This window comes from Vanacampus margaritifer, chromosome 12, assembly GCF_051991255.1.
Source record: "Vanacampus margaritifer isolate UIUO_Vmar chromosome 12, RoL_Vmar_1.0, whole genome shotgun sequence".
Taxonomy (NCBI): Eukaryota; Metazoa; Chordata; class Actinopteri; order Syngnathiformes; family Syngnathidae; genus Vanacampus; species Vanacampus margaritifer.
This window is the reverse complement of record NC_135443.1, coordinates 4645676-4662571: the sequence shown is the minus strand read 5'-3', so window position 1 is coordinate 4662571 and position 16896 is coordinate 4645676. Positions and strand designations below refer to the sequence as shown.

The following is a 16896-nucleotide window of genomic DNA, read 5'->3' as shown; positions in this document are numbered from 1 at the left end:
GCTCCAGCCGGCGCTCAAATACGCCACGAGGGTGTAACTGGATGCCCGCGGGGTCACGCGGGCGCAGGATGACATCATTTACGGAGTGAAATGTAAGTTGTTATGGGGGGACGTGCTCAAATACAAAGTTACAGCGTTCTTCTGTCACTCTGCTTTAGGTGAAGAATAAAAACAAGCTGGAGAAATGTAAAGACATTAAAGCAGTCACTTGGAACACGGATATTTTCAACAGCGTACGTTTGTCATACAGCCGTGGTTTTTTTTTTGGCCTTTATTCCGGAGGGAATCGACGGGTTACTGAAAACTCCGTTTTGGCCAAGCCGGTTGAATTATTACTAGAATTACTTTTTTTCAAGAGTCTGACTGACAGCGGAAATGTAAAGTCACACTAGGGCTGTTAGTTGCCAATTAATCCATGAATCGTTCACATCGACTGTAGGTCACTGAAAATGTGTGTGTTTTTTCTCCTTCCTTTCTTCAAGATTCAGATCGGCTAAAAAAAAAATACAAAGATATTAACCCAGGCCCTTCAGTTGTTGTTGTTGTTGTTTTTTTTAACAAAAAAAGGGTCTCATACTTGCAACTCTTATGGCCTTTATTATAAATTGAATGCACCATTTAAGTCACCGAAATCTTATGCTGCAAGGCACATTTCATTCACAAGGTAACTCAGTGTGCTTTACATTATTGAGTACAACAAAAGCATTTACAAACAAATAAGCAAATACATGTAAAACCAAAGTACAGAAATATAAGGGGGGGAAAAAAACTACTAAAATAATTTACAGTGCTAGAAAAATATTTGAAAAAATCTATTTGAGAAAATGCATATTTTTAGCCTTTGCATTTAACTTCTGCTTCTGTTGGCGGCTTATTCCCATTTGCACGCAGCAGAACAGCTAAAAGCTGCTTCGCCATGTTTGCTTTAAACTCTCGGGCTCCACTAATTGACCCGAGTTTGCAGACCTCAAGAGCCCTCTCCTGGGTTTACATCCTAAGTCTGTTTTTTATTATTGTGCCTTCTCTAAAAGTGACTGTTTAGGGATTGTGATTGCAGCCATTGAAGACACTTGGAAATTGGAGAACAGATATTTTTAACAACATGCATTTTTTTCCATAGATGTCTTTGGCCTTTAATGCAGAGGATAACTACCGTTTAAATGAGTGAAAACGTCACTCAGTGTGCCTTTTCCAGGATTTGGGGCCAAATGTCCTCACATTCGACACATTTAGTTTGAGCCATAGTGGGGAAAGAATTTGTTTTTAAAAATACACGTGGGTATTTTTAACAATGTATACTTTTCTATGTGTTTTGGCCACATGCAGACTGCGGTTAGGTCACTGAAAAGACTTCTTTTGCAAAACTCCAAGCACGGTGAAGGAACATTTCATCTTTTTACTGAAATCATTGTTTGTATTACGACATGAGATTGTGTTGATTATTTCATCACAATTATAGTTAAAATAACTTCACATAAAATGTATTTAGTTATTAAATACATACAGATGAGATCAACATATACCATGTTGAGCACATTTTTGTCTCCAGGCCTTTCATCTTAAGACAAAAGATAAGACTTAAGACTGGCTTTTTTTTTTTTCTTTTTGTAAAGTCTCAGTGGCATTTTCCAGTAATGAATTTCTTAACTCTTTGACTGCCAGACGTTTTCAGAAAAGGGATGCCGTGGGTGCCAGCCGATTTAAGCATTTTTGACTGATCTTTCAAGGTCCACAGAAAATTATGTGTTTGGACTATGGAAACACACATACTACCAAATGAAAGATTGGACTCTCATCTTTCATCAGAAAAAAAAGTTTGTTTCTACCTTATTCCGTTTTTCAGTAATCAACAATAGAAAATGGTTAGTTTCACCTCTGTTTTGGAAAAAAAAAACGTCTTTTAACGTCTTTGGCACTCCTCCATAGGATTTTACTAAACGTTATTTAACGTTTTTGGCAGTCAAAGAGTTAAAGATTGTGAATGGCTTGTGTTATTACTGTCCATTTTCCCAGAAATGAATAACTTAAAGATTGTGAATGGCTCAAATAACCTCACATTTGACATATTTTACTGATCTCAGATGGGGAAGGAATTTTTTTTGAAGATACACAGAGGTCCTTTTTTTACAATCGATACTTTTTCTTTCTATGTGTTTTGGCTACATGCAAACTGCAGTTAGGTCACTCCAAAGAATTTTGGAACACTGCACTGCAGCCAGGATGAAATATAAAAATAAAATAAAAAATATGCACGCTGGGAAAACGAGAACTTCTTAAAAGTCAGCCAATCATCATTACTTTATTTTTTGTTGTATTCATAAATTACATGTTATGCCAATAATGTTAAAATTTTAAAGATTTTTTCCACTAATTAATTTGCTAAGATAAGATGACATTAAAGTGCAATAGTTCATCATCTGAATTATGATAATAGCACGACTTGTTGCTTTGACATACTATAGATGGCCTGGAAATGTGTTTGCATGTGGAAAAGATTGTTTTTAACATTTTAACAGTGAACAAAGTTTTTTTTTCTTTTTTTTTTCCTGACATAATGTGTTGCTTAAACTTAGTGCGGTCCTACCCTTAAGTGCAAAATGATGGAAATATTAAAGAAAACATTGTTAGGCCAAAAGGAACAGTGGTAATCGTTTAACAAGATTAAGGAAGTGGGAGTCATTTCTGGGGGAGGGGGCTAAAAGTCTTGCAGCTGTTTGAGGAAAAAGTTATAAAGAGCTCAGCGTTAACAAGAGTTTCAACTCTTCTTGGGTCTAGTTGAGAGTTCATGACAAGAATAAATGGATTTTTTTCTTTTTTTTAGGGGGGGCTGGCGAGCATCGCGCTGCACTTGGACGTGCATCTTAGCACGAGTAGACGCTTGGAGGAATTTGCCGACGGTTGAGTTGGCATCACTTAACAGCTGAATTTCTCTCCGCCGCTGACCACCCCCTAGGTCAACGTGAGCGGAACTGACCCATATTTGACACTTAAAGACCCTACTGGGAAGGTCCTGTGCATTACGGCAAAGTGGACCTCAAGCTGTGATGCGGATCTTAAAGCGGGCCGCCAATTCCATTAACTGGTGTACAGCACTTATAAATAAATAATATCAGCATTTAAGTGCCTCTCTTTCAAAATTGGCTTACCCTGTACAGTATTAATAATAGACATTTACTTTGTTAAACACACAGCGCGGCGTCCCCGCTCCTCCTCGCCAAAGCGTCTTCACACTTGTGCGGGCGGGTCACAATGTGCAAAAGCATCTTGTTACCTCAGCCAGGGAGGAGTCTTTTTGATGCCATTTGTTGTTCGTTAGTTAGCAGAATTATGCAAAAGCTATCGAAATGATTTCGAAAAAAAACTTTGTGGAGGGGTTAGCGCATGGGCCAAAGAACATTTCATTAAATTTTGGTGTGGATCCAGATTAAGAAAATAAATAATGAGTAGCAATTGGGGATTCTTACTTTCCAACTTTGGTTAACATTTAAAGGGCATTTTTCTCTACTAAATTCTGATTAAAGCATGAACTGCCAATGACTGAATATCGACTTATGACAGTGCTTGGTGCCTACCGATACTCTTATGTCAAACACGATACTTTCCGGGACTCTTTGATACGGTTTTCCCCTGTGGGAAGCATCAAACCTTCACCTCAACACAATAATATCCTCAATATTAAAAGTTTGGAATTTTTTTTTAAGAGAGAATAATGAGTGAATATAGATTTAAAGAGAGCCTGTTTTGTTTAAAAATGGATCACTGCAATACTTTGGTTTGGAAGGAACCAGGCAGCAGCCAAGGTTCAGTAAATGACTGCAAATTAATTACCACCTATTACACTGTTTTGTGGCCTTGTTTTAGTTTTTGCATTACTCATCGTTAAGACCCTTGAAAAAGAGTTTGGGAATTTGATCAAATCACATTATTTTTGCTTTTGTGAAGAATTAAAGTCTTTCTTGTTCAGCTGCTGTTGGTTCTAGTGAACGCATCTTCTTATGACGGCCGGCGATGTGTTTGGGCCATTTTAATTGCTCAGTGATCTAAATTACTAAATTATTATCTTATTAACTCCTTTGCTCCCAAAAACGTATATAAAAAGTTCTATTTTAAATATTGCCATGGTCACAAAAACGTATTTAGACGTTTTTTATTTTATTTTTTTTATTTTTATGTTCGAGCACAAAGGCTTTGATGCAGCTTTTGACCTGAAGAGGTCACTTAAATCAATGGTAGTTATTACAAAAAAACGGCCAGAAGGTGGCAGCAGAGTATAAAAGATCAACCAGGGCTATGTTGCAAATAAGCTCCTTTCCCCGTTGTTTTCAACAGGTTTGTAATAATGATGGAACTTAGCTCGAGTCTAATGCTATTTGTTGCAAAACGGAAAACGATAGGAATATACTTTTTTTCCTGATGAAAGAAGAGACTCTAATCTTTCTTTTGGTAGGTCCATGTTTTTATAGTAATAGAACAAAATATTCTGTCAAAATCCAGTAATACAGCCGGGAGCGTAGGGGGTTGCTTCAGTGAGAGTGGCTGGGAGTGAATGAGTTAAGTTAGCAATGATGTTGGGGTGGTCTTTTGTTGATGTTGGTGCACGGTGGTGTATAAAAGCAATATACAGCAGAATGCCAACTTTAACATTACAATGTTCTGGTAAATCAAACAAGATGGCATTTTATGATTTCCTGAAAAGTAGTGATTTTGGACACGTGAGGATTATTCCTGACAGCAACGACAAGCACCTCACACATTTTCACTGGTCACAAAATGATGTTAATCAGTGTTGTATTAAAGCAACCAACCAACCAAAGGCCTTTAAAAAAAAAAAAAGAAGGAATTTGTTTCACATAGCATGCATCTCATTTGTATTTTGTATTGTTTTTGTTAATATATTCTTACTTTGCACTCAAGTATAGAACATAAGAAACCAAAAAGCTAATAAACTGGTTTGTGAACTGAAAAAACACCGCGGGCATCTCACTGCTTTGAACGTGTAGTCTGCATACTTCCTAACTTCTTTTGAGATAAATGTCACAAAAAAATGTCTAATAAAAGCAAAACTTGCTAAACTAGATTATTCCATATGTCGACTTTTCTGTGCGACTTAACAGGCATATTGTCCTCCCCCACAATTTGGGTCAAACAAAGAATATGACTTGAGGGCAGATTCAACTGCGTTTTGGTGCCGATCCAAATTGGGATTGATTGGCAGAGGTCCGTGCTCCACTAGTGGCATTCTCGTAATTGACACGTGATGCCAGGCTTTAAGCGGAGGGAGGACTGCGACTGAGCATCCCCGCCTGGTATAGTTTGTGGCCGTGCGATGGAAAAGCCTCCCGGGTGCCGTTGAGCGGCGGCTGTAAATACAGTCCGAGGTGTGAATGCTCTCATTTCTACATAAACCACACAGCAGTTTATAGTTGGAAAGTCGCAGGCCCGCCAGCGGGGTCCTGTGCCGAGACCCTTTCAAACAATGGCCGTGGCTCATGGCAATCTCTTGTCGGCATGGGTGAGTGCCCAGCCAGCCCCTACTTGTCATTGTCTCTCTTTTCTAAAACCCTCCCCCCCCCCTCTTCTTCTTCCTCACCATTTCTCTATCCTCCCACTCCAGCTCTTTCACTTCTCCACCCTGACACCCACCATTCCCCCTCACCACCTCTTTCTCCCTGCAAGGATCTCCAGGCCACCTCTCTGTACCCCCCCCCCCACCCTCTCCACACAACATCCTCTATCCCTCCGCACACACACACACACACTCTCCGAGAGGATGTTCCAGCCGCTGCACACTGACAGCTTGGGGATATTGTGTGTGGAAATGTTCCTGTTGGACCCGCAGGCCCTTACAATCTACCGGACAAAGGCTAGCGCACCTTTGCTTAAGGCGCATCACCTTTGACCCCCCCCCCCCCCCGTTCGCACTTCACACTTGTCACCGTGGTTAATTTCCCCCCCCCCCCAAAGCCCCACCCCTCTCTCGTCTCTCCGCTCCCGTCACGGATGCGCCTCGCTTTCAAGGTGCGGGCGTGAGTGATACAACATTGACAGTAGTAAAAGTTAATGCAATGCAGCACATGTTATGGCTGGTAAACAAGAGCCAAATAAATAAATAAAAAGGGGGGAACAACATGAGTGGAGCTGAAGTCTGTCACCTCCAGGTGCGATGGGGGATTGTTTCTAAAGAGCACGAGGGCAGTGGAGATGTATGTTCCGCGCAGGCAACATTTCCACTCTCCTCAGTGACTCATAAATTACCCGGCAACACAACAACATTGTCGACTTTAAACTACTCATGAGGGGGCGTCATTCTATGGGTTGTCTTAATTGCAAGTAAAACATACACCAAAAAATACAGTGACACCAGACACTTAATTTATTAGTGCTGAGCTGCACTGTATCTTGAATTAAAAGTGCCACAACTTGAGTTTTTGAGTCCTTTGGTTGTTTTTTGCTTTGTTCTGCAAGTGAGCCATTTTTATATGAACACATTTTTTAAAACTATTTATATTTTTCATAGATACCTTTAGGTCTTTTTGACTTGAAAACTATAGCCTTCTTTTGACACGTCTTACATGTTTGTTTCAGTATTGTGCTTTTCCAGGTAACGCTAACTAGCGAACACTAAAGATAAAATGCTCAGTTCCGACATGTCTAAATACTCAAAAGGTGCCTTAACTGTCGTAAAAAATTTGGACATTTGAGTAACATCACTTTGTACCATGTGTACGAAGCAGTGAAGATGTACCAGAATGCTACGTTTGAGGCTACTTGTTAGCACGCTGCCGGTCAGTTGTGCTCAAAATTCGTTAAAGGTGTATTCAAGGATTTTTCGACGCCGCGTCTTCCGGGTCGATCTTTGACTGCCAGACGTTTTCAGAAAAGGGATGCCGTGGGTGCCAGCCGATTTTAAGCATTTTGACTGATCTTTCAAGGTCCATAGAAAATTATGTGTTTGGACTATGGAAACACACACACTACCAAAAAAAGATTGGACTCTCATCTTTCATCAGAAAAAAAAAGTTTGTTTCTACCTTATTCCGTTTTTCAGTAAGCCACAATAGAAAATGGTTAGTTTCACCTCTGTTTTGAAACAAACGTCTTTTAACGTCTTTGGCACTCCTCCATAGGATTTTACTAAACGTTATTTAACGTCTTTGGCAGTCAAAGAGTTAATGATTATTTCTGGATCCTGTCAATCAATCTGCCGTAACGATGTCGTGCGCGCTCGTTAATAGCTGCGCATGCGCACTTCGAGTGTTTGTAGCATGTAGCATGTAGCCGCTGAGCTTCGGATTCAGCCATTCATCGTTGTAGCTCCACCAAGCTCACCGCGCACATTGAAAATAGCTGAGGTTTGAGGCCGGTTGCAGAGAGTGATGAAGATGATGATGATGAAGATGAGCTGGTACGTTAGCGACATTTGAGAGGCCGCTGTTACAATGGCCTTCCGCATGCACATTCCTTAAAAACGTGACAGACATTTATGACTGTAAATAAATGTATGACGTCTCTATTTTACATACATGTATTTATGAATAGTTAGTTTTGAAATCAGTGGCCCATAAAAACTGTTTGTTTGAATATATTACATTTATTTTAAAAGCGTGGCTTGGTAACTAAAACGCTTGCATTATATCAACGTTTTTCAACAGGTAGACAATTTGCCCCCGGGCCTTGAGTTTGGCACCTGTGCATTAGTGGTTAACACTTGGGAGTTAATATGAGTTTGATACGGAGGTGTGTAAGAATTGATTTTCAACATTGGTAAACGGGTATTTTATTTTTATTTTGTCTACAGTATATTTTCCATTTTGGCTTTTTGTCCACATGCAACCTGTGGTTGAGGTCAAGGAATTGCTTTTTTTTTTTCCCCCACTCCATCTAGTAATTGCTTCCAAAGCGCTCCTCCACACTTTTTTTTTTTTTTTTTGCAGACAAAGAAAAATATCTCCATCTATACAAGTCTTGCGGCTAGTTATCATATTTTGACTCCATCACAGGTAATAACAAATAATTCAGGGCTAGCCAGGATGCACTGCACTAAAAAGAATATTTCCCTTGATAGCAGATTGTGATTCCAGAAAATTTCTAATATTGTGCTCCTGTCACAATCAATTTCCAATTACCATAAATCATTGCTGCGCAAAGTGGGAGTCATTTGGAGCGCAGCCTATTTCCTAATATAAAGAATGAATTGCACATTTGTATAATATCGCAGGTTATTTTATTCATCCAGGAGGAAACAATCAAAGGAGACAAAAAGAGACAAAAAGGCTGTTGACTTTAAATTTGCCAATTTTCTCACTTGTACGTTGGGTCTCTTTCTTGCACAAGTCTTCAGTCAGACTTTTTCTATCAAGTGCAGAATGAAAACAGGTTAGCCACAAACTCTAATTGAAAGGAATCTGGCCAAGGGTGTAATGGTGTACCGCACAAAAAAAGGGGGGGGGGGGAAGAGAGGAAAAAAAAAACTCAGAACTCATGCCTCCATCCTGTGAAGCGTGATGGCGCTCATCCTGACTCGATCGGCTGTCACTTTTGACACAGCCTGCCAGGGTTCTCCTTCACCGATCATGGGTAACATGGCGGGTCAGAGGATGAAATAGAAAAGGCCAAGCGTGCTCCAATATTTTCCCCGGCCTTATAACAGCACATACTTAACTCGGAGACGTCAAGGACTCAAGAGAGCATGAAAAAAGCCTAAAATGACTGTCTAAAAAGGCAGGAAGGGTTTGGGGGGGGCTGGGGGGGGCAAAACACAGCATGTCTCTATGAATGTCAAGATCCTGATGGTCTCCGAAGCAGAAGCTGTGATACAATTGTAAGCCACTTGCTCAAGGCGGCTCGTTCAACCATTTGAGGATCATTCAGATGCCGATCTAGCTACTGCGGCATTAGAGTCGAGAGCTTTCAGAGTGGCAGGCGGGAAAGGATGCTTCCTTGTTGTCCCTCCGTGGGCGCCAGTTCCTATTTTGGTGTGCAAAAAAAAAAACCCGGAAAAAAAACAACCGGGCAGGATAAACGGCTCTGGAGATATCCGACTCCTCCTATTAGCGAGTGACCACCGCGGACTCAAGGCGATGCATAAAAAGGTGGCGGCGGCAGGTGCAGAGGAGGCAACAAAGCACACAACAATTAGGCCTTCTCCCAGCTGGCGAGACACGGGAGTCAGTGAAGGCATGTAATACCACAGCCTTAACTCTTACTCCATTATGTAGCGTATCCGCAGCCCGAAGCAGCAATGTTTATCTACAACCGACTACTGAGCAGTTTCAAATCGCATTTTTAGCCCCTATTCTCAAGTGCCACAGTAAGAGATTCCAATTACCCGAATGGTAAGGAGCCAGCCAGGGAGGCATAAAGTACATTAGGGATCCCCTGTAACTGCGGGGACCTTTTAGAGGCTCCGCTGAAGAGGGCCGAGAGACCGGGGGAAGGGAGGTGGGGCGGGGAGGGGGGGGGACGGGGACGGGGACGGTGACCCTGCATGGATAGCCTCTGTCAAAACTTGACCACGTCAAGCACAAAGGCATTATGGGAATCCAGTGTCACCAAGTCCTAATTACTGTCTGTGTTCAGAGCAAATTACTGCCTTGTTCCTCTGATTAGCGAGGAGGCTAATCTTCACCTGTGTACGCCAGCACTGCTGAGGGCCCTTGAGTGTTAGCGCTTCGTCTTCTGTAATTTATTTTTAAATCAGTGCCCGCTCCCAGGAGTTTTGAGTGTTTTGTTGTGAACCGCTTACCATGATCCCCACCGCCACCCCCTCACCCCTAAATCCTTGACTAAATCCTTGTTTGGTGCCGCAGGAAGATAAGCAAGAACAACACTTGGGCATAATTGACTCGTACTCCTCTCCAAGATGTCAGAGCGAAATCATTTCTCTGCATATTGCCTTAGTATGTCGCGCGCCGCGTACTTCTGCGTGTTGCAGATATAGAATCCAATCAAGTTGCAAAACAAACTAGTTCAACCCCTTCGTGTCGGGGAAAAACTTCCCGGCCGACAGCAGGGGGAAAGGAAAAAAAAAAAAAAAAAAAGTGCAGAGGAGCTGCATTTAGCGGGAACTTTCGCTTGCCGCGCCTCCTGAATTTACCCTTGAGGATGCGTTTGAGGGGGGGGGGGGAAAAAAACGCAACATTTGCAGGATTCTGTCAGCGTCTCGTCCGTCTGTGCGTGGAGCGTCACAGGTAGCGTTACACAGGTGCTGCTCTGCACAGGAAGTGGCACACGGAGCTTGATTGGGGACGGTCCCGGGAGAGCCCGGGCATAAACATAGTGCACAGATGGGTCCAGGGGCCGATGGGAGCGGCACCTTAATGAATACACAGCTGAGTACTACACTTCACAACATGCAAAACAATATTCCGGGGCGGCCGCGGTGGAAAAAAAAAAAAAAAAAAATGGAACAAAAATGATCTGAATATCATTACGCGATGAATTATTCATGGCCATTTCTAGGGAGAGCGCGTCAAAAAGTCCCTCGGCCTGCCGTCTGATGGTTTCATTCAAGATCTCAGCAGATATCCGTTTGTATGACAAAGCAGTTTAAGTTACAAATGTAAGCAGTTTATTTAGGACACGGGCGCCGGCGACATAATAATTACGAGTGATTAAAAGCACGCGCCGGGCTGAGTATGAACAGGCCGAGAGAGGAATGATGGAGAGGAAGAAAAAAAATAACCATACGTTGTTGATGTTTCCTCCCGGTGTGTGAGCACATCATGTAAACAGGCCCCAAACAGGGAACACATTTAGCATAGCGCTATTCAGCGTGAACCGGGATTGATTCACAACACTACACGCGCGTGAGAAAAAAAGAAGAAGAAAAAAAAAAAACGATAAATGCATCACCTCAGATATTTCACACCAGCGTCGGCAGTGTGTAAAAAGCTGTTGTGACAGCTTGGCTATTGGGGCCGCGTTGGATGCAGGACGCCTGGCTGCGTACGAATGCCAAATGCGCGCGGGGGTGACGGCTTTGACAGAACAACACTCCGCCTCGGAACAATTAGGTGCTTCTCGGGGCCCCCGTCCCGTGTTGCCGGCGATAATGGAAAGCTGTGAGGATAACTGGTGATAAATAGACTTTAACACCCTCCTCCTTAAAAGCAATGCAGTCCCTCTCATATGCTTAGCTAATCATGACCATGGCCGGCAAATTCATACAAAAGACTAATTACTGTTGTACTTCACTTGAGTCTCAAAAGGCCTCTTATAGAAGGACTTGGGGGTTCTCCTGCTTCTTTTCTCCTCTTGATGGGTATTTTTTAACAAGTAGGGCCTGGCGCGAGACAAAAGCGTTTAAAAAACCGTGATTGCTTTCATCCTCTTTAATTACATTCAGAAATGGCATTTCTGCCACATAATACGCCCCTATTGTTTCAGAATTATCTGGCTCGGGGAGGAAAATCTACAATATTTGACGACGCTCCCGAGCTAAATCGCCTCTTGAAATTGAAATAAGCTGTGGAAATCCAAAATAAAAAAAAAAAAAACAGCCCGCGCCGCTGATATACCGGCGGCTGCTTGGCATTCTGCGGAGCGCCATTATTATGCATATCCAGGTAGAAAGTTAATTAACCCAAAGCTTAAGCTAATTATGGTAGCAGAATGCTATCAACCGAGCGCTTTCAGTCAGACAGCTGTCCGGAATTTCATTTGCTAATCATTTGTCTTTTGCCAGAGCATATGGTACATTTCCCCGCTATCACAGCAACAACAAACAGATGAAAATCATTAACTAAAAACAATGAGCAATGTGAAAAATCAGACACAGATTTATGTGGCTTTGTGTCGTAGGAGGGGTGCGTGTGTGCGTGCGCGTGTGTGAAAAGGCGGATTTGCGGCCCTGGAAAGTACAATGATCATTTTCGGTCGGAGCCACTCAGGATTTTAGGCAGATCATGTGACCTGAGCGTGCTGGGAATTCAGATGCACAAATATATTGTTTATATCTATATGCAAATGAGGCTGAATGTTTATCCGTGTTAAATTAATTACAGTTTTCTATAGGAGCTTGTTCCGAACAGTTTTTAGCTTCTAGCGCCATTTTTTTTATTTTTTATTTTTTTACGCTGTTAAAAAGGAATCCCCGAGCTCGGAATTAAATCAATTATTTCGCACGAAATGTTTCATGCATTATTTTATTTTTTCCCCCTCGCTGCTGCTCTCGAAAACACATCACAGAGGCTGTTTAAGGGTGATTGATATCGGCATTGCCTTGCGACATTATCAGGCAATAAAGGCTACTCAGGTTCTAATGCAACATGTCATACACAGCCTCCTGTAGTACATTTCTATTGAGGACCTCACAGGCTAAATTGCTTTCCCCCCCCACCACCACCAGCGCCGTCTGCCCCCCCCCCCCCCTCACCCTTCCTCACATCTCAGCCCGCTTGACAGACAAATTGATCAAAGCATTGTAAAATAATATGCTCACAAAATGTCTCGGGGCAGGAGTCCGGCCTTTTTCCCCCCCCTCCATTTTTCATCCTAATAAATAAAATAAAAAGATTTCCTCAGTATTACATCTGTGTGAAAGACTCAAGCAGCATTATATTTCATACAATAGTAATATACGCTGTAAACAAAATATGAAGTATTATTTTCCGTCAGTATGGCCATGCTAAAAAACACATGAAAAAAAGAACGGGTGGGGGGGTGGTCGTGGGGGGGGGGGGTTGAGGCTGGTTAGCAGGAGGCTGGTACGTGGGGCCCCAACTGGGGTTGTTGGAGATGTAATGAATTTGTTCATGTGATGGTGCCTTCAGGGCTGTCGTTAAGACTGGCAGAGAGAAAGGTTGATTTCGGGAAACGTTGCGAAGATCAGTTAGGAAGCAAAAGGGGCTTGAGACGTTTCTATTAGAAAGAGCTGACGGTCATGGTGCGTAAGCAATACTTCAAGGGCGTTTATGTGGCTATAATGGTGCTTATCAATAACTATCTATCAATGCCACCGCCGCTTTTGCCGCTGCTGGAGCAAATTTGGCAGCGGGGAGAAAGAATAGCACACTTGCACGCCGCTCACACGTCTTCTCGCTATGCATAGATGTATTTCCCTTATCCAAAATATGGCCTGGGAGATCATTTATCAGCCTGACTCGCTAAAGCCCGCAACACAACACATCCAAAGCTGACAAGAGCCTTGTTTTAGTATGTCATAAATAAATCAATGGAAATGGCTGATCCCCCAGATCCCCCACTATTAAAGCTACAGGAAGGATTTGGTGAGATCTACATAGGTAAGCCTGTGTTTTGTCACTTTATCAGGCCTGCCTTATACGCAAAGTCAAGACCCAAAAAAAATTCTTTACAATAATATGTTCTAAGCGTTCTGATTAAAATTGTGTTTGTGGAATATGAATTAAGCAGAAAAGTCCAGCTGTTTTTAAATCCAGCTCAGTCGGCGGCCATTTTGCTGTCGACTGAAAATGACATCACGGTGCCCAACGACCAATCGTGGCTCACCAGTTTTCTGGGTTTGGTCATGTGATGTTCACAAGCTATCTTGTATTTATCGAGACCACAGACTAATATATAAAGCCTTAACAATGCTGCTTATGAAACCAGTAGTGCGCATTTGACGTTGCCACTCGCTAAGTGCGCCCAATGAATACATTGATTTCCTGCAAATTTCATCAGTGAGAATGTGATTATGAATTTTCTCTTATAAAGGTACATCTACAATTGATACTCAAAGATTTGTCTACATCATGTTGTTAGAAGCATCAACAATGAAATGAAAGCAAAGGACATCCAGAAAAAAAAAACGAACCTCTATCAGTAACAATTCACCATATTGAGATAAATACACTCTAAATGACCGATGTAAAGCGTTCTTTTGGTTCTTTGAGAGGCTCTCGTTACAGCATAAAAGGATGCTAGCGTAAAAACATCACTGATCTGAACGCATGACTGGATAGCCGCTAGGCCAAGACTTCTGAAGCCGCCATATTGCTCCTCCCAAGAAACGTTTCTCGCCATACGATCCTAAACATTTAAAGTTTCGAAATAGGAGAAAAATTTGAGACCGTTCTTAGTAGAAACAGCAAGATTTATGATGTTTTAAACTTGTTAAACAGACATTTTAAAACTTGCCTTAAATACATGTATAAATGATATGCTTAATGATGTTTACAGGAGGAAATTTGTATTTTTTTTTTATTAAAGAATTATAACTGTAATTAAACAAAAGATGCATCTGCCAAATCGAATATTGGGGTCTAAGGAATTGAGCGATAAAAGATAAAAGGGGGGTCTTCAGAGCAGCGCATACCGTCCACTTATTTTTTATTATTATTATTATTTATTTATTTTTAACTAGTGACAACAACAACCCCCCTCCCACCCTATACTAATTGCCTACGAGCTGTATATGTCTCATCTGTACGTATACCGTATAGTTTATACAGCAGTCTGCTCGCGAGATGGGAGGGGCAAGATGGCCGCCCTGTGGCTTCAACGGCTTGCACGGGCGCGTACGAGCTATCGGCTATCCAGTCATAGATTCACATCAGTGTAAAACATGTACTGATAACAGTGGCAACACAAGATGGCTGCCCTCTGGCTTCAGCCTACAAGGAGCGAATTAATTGTTTGCCTTGGGCACTGTGGACGCCATTTTTAGTGGACGGCAAGTGACAAATAAAAGCAGGCGGATTCAACAAAGGCAATATTTGTCAGAATGATGTATTTAGACTATTGGGGCCTGATTTTACTTTTTTGTAATGTGACTTTCTCTTTAATGCCACTTTCCCGCGGCGCCGCTGCGGACTCCTCGCCGCACGTCCAAACTCAAACATTTTCTTTCCTAATTTCTCCCCTCGCACCTTTGAGAACGTGAGCCGGGGCTTCACTTATGACCGACACCGCAAACGATATTAAACCGAGAGATGATCTAGTGGTGCGAATCATTACATTCATTTGCATATTCCTACTGAACCTGAACGCACAAATTAAAGCCTGCTCGCAAAGCGATGGGAGAAAAAGGTGCCCGGGCATGGTTATAGGACATCTCCCATCATCAAAATTCCATATTATTAATCTCCTCACTTCAACTCATTAACAACAAGTGGAATGTTTTTACTGCTTGATGAATTTGAGGCGGTCGCACACAGCCAGGAAACACATGTTGAGGTAGAATATACAAGGTCATTAATGGGTTTCCATAAATTAGAATTTAAACATAGAACTTCCTATCTGGGTGCATTTGGAAATGGTTTAATTTCCCAAACCATTCAAGGTTATCAAATGCGAATCTGTGATACATGGATATTTAATTCCAATCTAATCACAACTAATCTGCGACGTCGGGATGTGGACCTGCAGAAATAAGGAAGAAGTACGTATTAGCGCCGGGTTTAATCAGTCTCAATCGCTCCAGTAAGACTGTCGACATTCTGACAATTTTGAGGGATGGCCGGGGCGTGAAATGCAATTACGTTTGCCGCCGCCGCCGCCGTGGCTCCGCGCGCCGAAAGTGCCTGCGCTCAACTTGCTGGGAAACATAAATAAACAGGAAGAGCGTTGGGCCGACGCGCGCGTTCCCCAGCGTGGCCTTTTGCGACCCCCGCAGACACGGCGCTCTAATCGACTCCCGCGTGAGTAATAAACCGGTTACTTGGGTGAAATTTCAAACACTGAGCGGGAAAAAAAGAAAAGAAAAAGAAATCACAAGCGCGCGTGCCGCCGGAAATCCAATTTCCAGGCCGCCCGTATTCTAGCGGCCCTCATATTTCTAGCGCCTCCTCATATTTGCCCAACTTTCTTGCCGGGATATTTCTTGTGGGATCTACAAAAAGGACCCCCCCGCTCGAGATGAGCGACGGCGCCACTCCATCACACGAGTGGATACGGTCTGCCTGTAAATTTCACACCTTTTGTTTATGGCGTGAGCGGGCCCGGCTGTTGTACAGTACCTTTCAGCAGGTGCGACATCCATTAGGATCCGGATGGCGTGCACGCCATTGTCACAGGCGTGGACTCGGATGGTCCCCAGGGGACTGAGCAACGCCACGGTCTCAGGAGCGCACGGGCTCTCCCTCCGCTCCTTCATGTGGGCGCCCTGCTAAAGGAAGCGCAATTTACACCTCACGTCATTGACATACGCACGCGGCCACTTCCCGCAATTTCCCACACACGCATTTGCATTGAGTGATCTATCGGAAAAAGCGCAGCGGGCCGCCCAGCGGATGATGGCTTACGTGTTTGAGCACCTCGCCTCCAAACAATGTCATGATGTGGCTTGATCCCGACATTGCAATCCAATATTTCTTTGGTGCATGGGAAGGAATACGCCTATCTAACCAATAAATCGCCCATTTTTCCCCCTCTTTCTGTTCTATATATCACATAAATGAGAAAAACAATGCAGTCTGTTCCCTTGTCTGGTGGGGGATTCCCAAGATAGCTCGACATTATTTTCAATCCGTCATTTTTGGTTGATGGCCGGGATGTTTTTCTAGCATTAAATTTGTTCCTTGGGGTGCAACTCCAATGGGATTCTGCTTTCCAGCCCTTAACAACAGCAAAAACGTGCAGCTTTTCTGACGACTGAGATGGATACTGGCAATAACCAGACAGCAGTTGCTTTTTTATTTTTACTTTGAGGGGGAAGTGAGAGATGATTGACTACGTTATATGTGAATTTTTTTTTTTTTTTTGAGCGATGGGGGTAATGACAAATAAAGGTCACATTGATTTGAAGGAGTTTTAACCAAGGAGACCTTTTCCATCCAATAACCTTTACTTGGGAAGTTTGTAAAACCTGGAAACACATATATTTTTATCGTTATCCCTGTAACTCAAGTCTATTATTTTAGTCTTGCATAAATGTACACCTTAGAAAATTTGTCATTTACATGGAATTGGATAGTATTGGGAAAAATTGGGTTT

At 42.5% G+C, this 16896-nt stretch overlaps 1 protein-coding gene across 18 annotated transcripts in view; it reads right to left on the bottom strand.

The window, feature by feature from the left end:
• The window catches only part of LOC144061098 (methylated-DNA--protein-cysteine methyltransferase-like), a 237800-nt gene that overhangs the window by 117799 nt on the left and 103105 nt on the right, over positions 1–16896 (bottom strand). For 15 of the 18 annotated variants that reach the window (XM_077581193.1, XM_077581192.1, XM_077581191.1 and 12 more), the window contains one exon: positions 15921–16069. In XM_077581193.1, the coding sequence (XP_077437319.1) occupies positions 15921–16069 (149 nt within the window). The remainder of the gene's footprint in view (positions 1–15920; positions 16070–16896) is intronic. The other 3 variants (XM_077581207.1, XM_077581209.1, XM_077581204.1) reach the window with 1 other exon arrangement.